This window comes from Athene cunicularia (assembly GCF_003259725.1).
Source record: "Athene cunicularia isolate RWA chromosome 21 unlocalized genomic scaffold, athCun1 chr21_part1, whole genome shotgun sequence".
Taxonomy (NCBI): Eukaryota; Metazoa; Chordata; class Aves; order Strigiformes; family Strigidae; genus Athene; species Athene cunicularia.
Genome location: NW_020799127.1, coordinates 975165 through 983467, shown reverse-complemented (window position 1 = coordinate 983467; position 8303 = coordinate 975165). Strand labels below are relative to the sequence as shown.

General features: G+C 62.9%; 1 protein-coding gene across 1 annotated transcript in view; it reads right to left on the bottom strand.

Annotated features, from left to right (window-relative positions):
- The window catches only part of HSPG2 (heparan sulfate proteoglycan 2), a 26774-nt gene extending 18751 nt beyond the window's left edge, over positions 1-8023 (bottom strand). The window contains exons 1-23 of the mRNA XM_026862912.1: positions 7907-8023; positions 7428-7604; positions 7169-7348; positions 6969-7087; positions 6775-6886; positions 6577-6690; positions 6370-6497; positions 6207-6293; positions 6067-6116; positions 5877-5965; positions 5641-5781; positions 5372-5563; positions 4686-4778; positions 4529-4609; positions 4195-4425; positions 3967-4080; positions 3752-3879; positions 3595-3681; positions 2485-2711; positions 2289-2399; positions 2108-2208; positions 362-542; positions 189-248 (exon numbers count right to left, since the gene is read on the bottom strand). Of these exons, the coding sequence (XP_026718713.1) occupies positions 189-248; positions 362-542; positions 2108-2208; positions 2289-2399; positions 2485-2711; positions 3595-3681; positions 3752-3879; positions 3967-4080; positions 4195-4425; positions 4529-4609; positions 4686-4778; positions 5372-5563; positions 5641-5781; positions 5877-5965; positions 6067-6116; positions 6207-6293; positions 6370-6497; positions 6577-6690; positions 6775-6886; positions 6969-7087; positions 7169-7348; positions 7428-7604; positions 7907-8023 (2920 nt within the window). The remainder of the gene's footprint in view (positions 1-188; positions 249-361; positions 543-2107; positions 2209-2288; positions 2400-2484; positions 2712-3594; positions 3682-3751; positions 3880-3966; positions 4081-4194; positions 4426-4528; positions 4610-4685; positions 4779-5371; positions 5564-5640; positions 5782-5876; positions 5966-6066; positions 6117-6206; positions 6294-6369; positions 6498-6576; positions 6691-6774; positions 6887-6968; positions 7088-7168; positions 7349-7427; positions 7605-7906) is intronic.
- Positions 8024-8303: the final 280 nt, after the last annotated feature.

The following is an 8303-nucleotide window of genomic DNA, read 5'->3' as shown; positions in this document are numbered from 1 at the left end:
GGTGTGCTCAGGGCTCACCGGAGCCCCCCCACCATGGCGCTGGGCCCAGGTGGTGGGGACGGTGAGAAGCAGGGGGGGGCGCGGTGTGGCACGGCTGGCAGCGGGGTGTGCGGTGGAGCCCCAGCATGCAGTGGGTTGGGGGAGCACATGGACTGACCCCCCCTCGGACTCCCCCTGCGGTGACTCACCTGGTCTGTGCCCCTCCATAAACTCAACAGGTCCATAAAACATCTGCATCTTCGAGGGGGCTGCAAGAAGACGCCAGTCTCAGGGGAGCGTGCCCATCACCCTGGCGTCTGGGCACCAAGCGTGCCCGTCACCCTCCCTTCCCCCCCAGCATCGGGGCGCCCCGCGGGCTCACCCTGGACGTAGAGTGTGGCAGTGCCCTCGTCCATGTCCAGCATGTTGGAGCCGGTGCAGACGTAGACGCCGGCGTCCTCGGGCCGCACGCTGCGCAGGGTGAGGATGCCGTTGAAATCCACAGCACCAGGCGGCAGCGTCCCGTGGTTCTGCCGCGTCCACACCAGGGTGTAGGCGGGCGACTAGCGGGGAGAGAGGGAGAGGCTTGAGGCCACGGGGATGGGCACGTGGAGTTGGTGGGGGGGAGACCTGCTGGGGATGGAGGGGCTGCACAGGGGGTACCCACAGGGGAGAGGTGGGCACCCAAGGGTGTTCACAGAATCATTCAGGTTGGAAAAGACCCTCGGGGTCATCGAGTCCAACCCTCAGCCCAACTCTACAGAGTTCTCCCCTACCCCACATCCCCCACAGCTCATCCCAACGGCCCTTAAACACACCCAGGGATGGGGACTCCCCCCTCCCTGGGCAGCCTGTTCCACTCTCTGACCACTCTTTCTGGGAAACACTTTTCCCTCATGTCCAGTCTGACCCTCCCCTGTCACAGTTTCAAGCCGTTCCCTCTTGTTCTGTCACCAATTCCATGTGGGAAGAGCCCAGCACCAACCTCTCTGCAATGTCCTGTCAGGAGCTGCAGAGAGGGATGAGGGCTCCCCTCAGCCTCCTCCTCCTCACACTGAACACTCCCAGCTCCTTCCCTGGCTCCTCACAGGATTTATTCTCCAGCCCTTCCCCAGCCTCGTTGCCCTCCTCTGCCCTCGCTCCAGCCCCTCCAGATCTCTCTCGTATTGAGGTGCCCAAACCTGGACACAACCCTCCAGGTGTGGCCTCACCAGTGCAGAGCACAGGGGGACAGTCACCTCCCTGCTCCTGCTGGCCACACTAGTGCTGATACAAGCCAGGATGCCGTTGGCTTTCTTGGCCACCCGGGCACACTGCTGGCTCCTGTTCAGCTGCTTGTCAATGAGAACCCCCTGATCCTTCTCCTCCAAACAGCTCCAGCCACCCCTCCCCGAGCCTGTAGCCATGCAGGGGGTGGTTGTGGCCCAAGGGCAGGACCTGGCACTTGGCCTTGTTGAAGCTCATCCCGTTGACGTTGGCCACCGATCCAATCTATCCAGGTCTCTCTGCAGAGCCTCCCTGACCTCATGCAGATCGACACTCCCACTTCACTTGGTGCCATCTGCAAACTCACTGGTGACACACTCTGTGTCCTTACCCAGATCATCAGTAGAGATGAACAGAAATGGTCCCAACACCAAGCCCCGAGGACACCACTTGTGACCGGCCGCCAGCTGGATTTAGCTCCACTGACCACCCCTCCCCGGGACTGATGTGTTGATGTGTCTCACAGTTACATGGGCACACAGGGGGTTTGGGGGGTCCATAGGGCACCCAAGAGTGTCTCTGTGCCCTGCACGGCCCTGTGGGCACCCAGGGGTGTCTCTCTACTCTGTGGGACTAGCTGGGCACACAGGGTTATCCATATGTCTTGCAGGGCCTTAGGGGCACCCAGGGGTGCTTGCATGTCCTGCACAGCCAGGTGGGCACCCAGGGTGCCCTGCATGGCCCCACAGGCACCCAAGGGTGCTCATGTGCCCTGTGTGATCAGGCGGGCACCCAGGGGTGTCCCTATGCACCCTGCATGTCCCTGTGGGCACCAGAGGGTATCTCTGTGCCCTGTACATCCCCATGGGCACCCAAGGGTGCCTGCATGCCCCCCGCCATACCACACCCCCCCTTGGCTCACCTTGCTCTTAGCGGTACAGACAAAGGTGACATCGGCCCCAGGCTTCACCCGCTGCACCCGCTTCTCCTCCACGGTGACAGTGATGGGTTTGCCTGGAGTCTCTGTGCCAAGACGGGAAAGCTGAGCCCCCTCCGCTTCATCCCTGTGCATCCTGTCCCCCGCCTCGGTGACAGTGACCTACCGGTGACAATGACCTCGGCGCGGCTGGCATTGCTGTGCCGCAGGTTGCGGCAGGAGCAGACGTAGACGCCGGCTTCAGAGGGCTGGATGCTGGCGAAGTGCAGCTCCTCGCCTAGAGGGGGGGACACACAGGTGATACCCCACGTCCCCTCCACCTTGGGGACACCCCGATGCATCCCCCAAAGCCACCCCAATACCTTGTTGCCGGCTCTGGGCGCCCTCGGGGAGGGGTCGCCCATCTTCTCGTGCCCAGTGGTAATAGAAGGGGGGGTCGCCGCTGGCCTGGCACCGCAGGGTGACGGCGCTGCCCTGGGCCACCGTGGTGCGCGGCGGGTGGACACGGACAGCCAGGGGGGGCGGGGACCCCCCGGGGACACACGCCTGGCCACGTGCTGTGGGGTCCCCCACATAGCCAGGTGCACAGCTGCGGGGGAAAAGGGGGTGAGCGTAATGGGGGGGGAGACACAGGGGGTATATTGGGGTGAGCCCATCGGGGTGAGGGTACTGAAGGGTATTTTGGGGTGACCATATTGGGGTACATATAGCAGGGCAAGTCAGCAGGGTGGGTATAGCAGGGTGAGCATATTGGTATTGGGGTGGGTATACTGGGGTGAGCACATCGGGTGGGAATATTGAGGTGAGCATATTGGGGTGCATACAGCGGGGTGAGTCCTTTAGGATGCATATATCGGGGTGAGTACATAGGGGTGGGAATATTGGGGTGAGTACATCAGGGTGGGTATAGGAGGAGAACATCGGGGTGAGACTATCAGGGTGAGGCCATCAGGGTGGTTATATTGGGGTGAGCACCTTGGGGTGGGTATATCAGGGGGGTGAGCACATCAGGGTGGGTATATCGGGGTGAGCCCATCAGGGAAGTATATGGGGGTGAGCCCATTGGGGTGAGTATGTTGGGGTGAGCCCATTGGGGTGGGTATAGGTGGGTGGGTATACTGGGGTGAGCCCATCGGGGTGAGCACTTTGGGGTGGGTATATTGGGGTGACCACATCCGGGTGGCTATATCAGGGTGGGTATATTGGGGTGACCATTTCGGGGTGAGCCCATCAGGGTGGGGTTTTGGGGTGAGCCCGTTGGGGTGAGCACTTTGGGGTGGGTATATTGGGGTGAGCCCATCGGGGTGAGTAACTTGGGGAGGGTATACTGGGGGAACGACATCAGGGTGGGTATACTGGGGTGAGCCCATGGGGGTGAGCACATCAGGGTGGGTATATCAGGGTGAGCCTTTCGGGGTGAGCCCGTCGGGGTAGGGTTTTGGGGGTGTCAGCCCCCCCACCACAGCTCTCACCGCTCGCAGTACTGCCCGGCGTAGCCCGGCTCGCAGGCGGTGCAGCGGTACCCGCCGCCTCCCAAACTCTCGCAGGTCCTGGAGAACCTGTGGGGACAGGGTGAGGTGGGGGGGGTGTCCCCTCCCCAGCACCCCTTTGCTCCGGTCTGGCACTCACTGGTTTTCGGGGTACGGGAGGGGACAGGCGCAGGGCTGGCAGTCCTCAGGGGTGCCAGCGGTGGCATCCCCGTAGAAACCAGGGGCACATTGGTCACAGAAATCCCCTGCTGTGTTGTGCAAGCATCCCTGGGGGACACACACACAAATTGGGGGGGTCACAGTTGGGATGAGACCCCAGCCCCTCCAAAAAACCTGCTTAATCTCAAGACTTACGGAGCAGACGCCGCTCTCGGGGTGGCAGCTCTCGGAGTGCCCATTGCACTCACAGAGCTCACAGTGCCCCAGGTACAGCCCCCCCCCGGTGCGGGTGTAACCGGGAGCACAATCCTGCCAAGGAGGGAAGAAAAGGGGGGGTTCAGTGTTGTGACAACCCCCAGCAAATATCTGTGGGAAGTGGGGAGGTGATGACAGGGATGCTGAGGGGGGATGCTGGGGGCTCACCTGGCAGGACAGCCCGTGGTACCCGGGGGGGCAGCGACACTCCTCCACCTCAGCGGCCAGGGGGAGGCCGGGCTGGGTGGGCACGGCCGTTTCCATGACAATGTCGGCGATGCTGGATGCAGCCGTGCTGGTGGAGTAGGTGGCTCGGATGAGGATCTCATCCAGGTCGGCCAAAGCCATCAGGAGATGCTCCCGCGTTGCTGGTTGCCCGTCTGGCCGCTGCCAGTATTGCTGCAAGCAGAGGGGGGTGTCAAGGCAGGGGGGGACACACACCAGCTTGGCACACCATGGAGATGGGGGACACTGGGGACAAAAGCCACCCACGCCCTCCTACCTCCCGAAAAATGATCTCGAAGGTCTGGGGGGTCCGCGGGGTCAGGTCAGGCTGGTACGCCACCAGCGTGATGTCATTGCCCTGTGGATGGGGGGGGGTGTCAGAGGGGGTTCTGGTGTCACTCTGTCCCTCCCCCCCTACCCAGGCACCCCCATACCGTGATCTGGATGTCGGCGTCAGGCAGGGGGGCTCCCTGCCCCCCTGGGGTGTAGGTCAGGGTGTAGCGGAGGCGCCCGCCGTAGGAGCCCACCTGCGTGGGGAGATGGGGTGGGGTGGGGAAGGGAAGGGGAAGGAGATGGGATAGGGGTGAGATGGGGATGGGACAGGGATGGGGAATGGGGATGAGGAAGGGAAGAGAAAGGGGATGAGGATGGAATGAGGATGAGGGAAGTGAAAGGGAAGAGGAAGAGGATGGGACAGGGGTAAGGATAAGGAGGGAGAAGGGAGAAGGGAGAAGGGAGAAGGGGGAAGGGAGAAGGGAGAAGGGAGAAGGGAGAAGGGAGAAGGGAGAAGGGAGAAGGGAGAAGGGAGAAGGGAGAAGAGAGAAAGAGGATGGGGATGAGGATAAGCAAGTGGAAGGGAAGAGGAAGGGAAAAGGATGGGAATAGGATAGGAATGGGGATGGGGAAGGGGAAGAATATGGGAAAGGAGAAAGGAGACAGGAAAAGGAGAAAGGAGAAAGAAGAGAGGAAAAAGGAAAAGTCAGGATATGGGGGAGGCTGTGCCCACCTCCCCCTCCACAGAGCCACGGGACGAGCAGCCAGGGGTGCCCACAGGGAGCGGGTGCAGGCTGGGTGCTCCTGGGGGCACCCCTGTCCCCCGGGGAGGGACACACCCCCTTACCTTGTCCCCCTGGTATGGGGGCGGCAGCTGCCAGTAGTAGGAGTCGGGGGGCAGCTCCCCGAAACGGTCGTAGGTCAGTCGGGGCTGGGGGGTGCCCGGCTCCACTCGGAAGCCGGTGCCCACCCGGGTGCTGCGCTGCCGGTTCACCAAGGCGAATCCCTGGGGATTACCGGGAGCGAAGGGTGTCTGGACCTATGGGATGGGGATAAAGGTGAGCGGGGTCGGGGGACATCTGGGGATACCCTGGGGACATCGTCGGGGACACTCACGGTGCCACGGGCGTAGGTGGTGCTGGCGCAGTGCTGGACGATGCCCATGCAGAAGCAGGGCAGGCAGCCGGCCGGCTCGCTGGCGCTCAGGTGGAAATGGTGGGGACGACAAGTGGCACAGTGGGGACCCTCCACGTTGGCCTTGGAGGAGGGGACAGGGACACAAGGTGGGTGTCATTGCCTTGTCGTCCCCTCCCAGGGCTTGGGGACACGCTGAGGAGGGGGACAGGGCTCACCTTGCAGCGGCACTGCCCGTCGGCGTCGCAGCCCTCGCTGATGCTGCCGCGGGGGTCGCACTGGCACTGCCCGCTGGGAACACCCGGCTCTGTGGGGCAGGGTGGGGGGACATGGGATGACAGCCATTGGGCAGGACCCCCCAGTGCCACCGTGGGGGACACTGCCTCATCCCCTCCCTGTGACACTCACCTCGGCATGGCTCTCCCCGCAGCGGGTCCCCCACATAGCCGGGCGAGCACCTATGGGGGGAGCACCAAAAAAAAGCCAGTGAGGGGGGGGTTGCACCCAAAAAACCACAACCCCCACCCCACTCTAGGTTCCCCTGGCACCTCTCGCAGAGGCGCCCGCTGTGTCCAGGGGCACAGGCGCTGCAGGTGGGCTGCCCATCCGTGTCCTCGAAGCAGGTCTTGGTCACCCTGCAGAGGGGACAAAGGGATGAGTGAGCCCCTGTCAGTGTCCCCAGAGAGGTAGAGGACAAGGGGTGGCACCTACTGGGTGTCACCGTGTGGTCCATGGCAGGGACAGGGCTGGCAATCATCCGGAGTGCCCCGGGTGGCATCGCCGTAGTAGCCAGGTTGGCACTTGTCACATTGGGCACCTTCCGTGTGATCCCGGCAGCCCTACAAAGGAGAGGGTTTACAGTGTTGGTGACACTGCCATGGGGATCCCTGCGGTGTCCCCTCACCGTCCCCAGCTCACCTGGCAGATGCCGGTCTCGGGGTGGCACTCGCCGGCGTGGCCGTGGCACTGGCAGGGCTCACAAGTGCCCAGGTAGAGCCCAGAGGTGCTGCGGGTGTAGCCGGTGTCACAGTCCTACGGAGGGGGCACGGGGACAGGCAGGGTGAGTCACTGCTCAGTGTCCCCAAGGCCGGGGTGAGGGGACACCGAGGGTCTCACCTGGCAGGAGGCACCGCGGTAGCCGGCTGGGCAAGCACAATCCTCCACCTCCAGCGCTGGCGGGCGGCCAGTGGCATGTGGCACCGCCACGTCCAGGCTGACATCGGCCAGTCTGCGGGGCGAGAGGGGATGTCACCACCGCTCTGCTCGCCTGCACCCCCGTGTACCCTGTGTCCCCTCCCCATCCCCGGTACCTGCTCTCCTCTGGTTGATCGGAGTAGGACGCCCGGATCATGAAGAGGTCGACATCAGCCAACGCCATCAGGAGATGCTCACGGGTGGCATCGCGCCCGTCCGCCCGGCGCCAGGCACGCTGTGGGCACAGGCGGGGGGTGACCGCCGTGTCCCCAACCCCATCCCAGGGTAGGGCAGGGGGACACACACCGGTCCTCACCTCGCGGAAGGGCACGGTGACAGTGGTGGGGACACCCGAGACGGGTTTGGCATCGGAGAAGTGCTCTAGGAGGATGCCGTTGCCCTGCAGCAGGACGTCAGGCTGGCGCGGCAAAGGTTGGGCACCCACCGGCGCCCGGTGTGTCACCGTGTACCGCAGCTCACCACCATACGATGTCACCTGCGGGGAGGGACACAGCAAGGCTCAGCCAGGCTTGGGGACATTCACCTTGTCCCCCAGCCGGCCCCGGCGCTGGCACCTTGTCACCGGCGAAGGGTGCAGGCAGCACCCAGTAATAGACATCACGGGGCAGCGTCTGGAAGGCGGCGAAGAGCAGCTCCCGCGGGGAGGAGAAGCGGGTGCCTTCGCCCACCGTCCGTGTGCCGGCCAGGTTGGCCAGGCTCAACGGCGGCGTCTCTTCAGCTGTGAGGAGGACCTGGAAGGGGAGTGGAAAGGGGCTTGGTCGTAGGCATGGCATGGCATGGCACTGCAGGGCACAGCACGGCACATCAAGGCATGGCACGGCACAACACGGCTCTACATGACATGGGAGGGCACAGCGCTACATGGCACGGCATAGAAATGCATGACGGGGCTCTACATGGTATGGCCTGGCACAGCACTACATGGTGTGGCACGGCATAGCACAAGAGGGCACATGTTACAGCATGGCACAACATGGGATTGCACGGCACAACATGACACAACACGGCATGGCGTGATGTGGCCTGACATTACACAGCACAGCGTGGCATGACGTGGCAAGACGTGGCAGATAATGGCATGGCATGGCTTGACACGACGTAGCATGGCAGGGCAGGGCACAACATGGCACTCCATGGCCTGGCTTGACATGACATAATACAGCATGGCATGGCAAGGTACAGCATGGCATATAATGGCATGGTGTGGCTTGACATGGCATAGTATGGCACAGCATGGCACAACATGGCATGGCAAGGCTTGACATGATGTAGTACGGCACAGCATGGCAAGGCACTACCTGGCACAGTATGGCATATAATGGCCTGGCATGGCACTACATGGCTTGATATGGCAGAGTACAGCATGGCAAGGCACAGCATGGAAAAACATGGCAGATAAGGGCATGGCATGGCTTGGCATGATGTAGTAC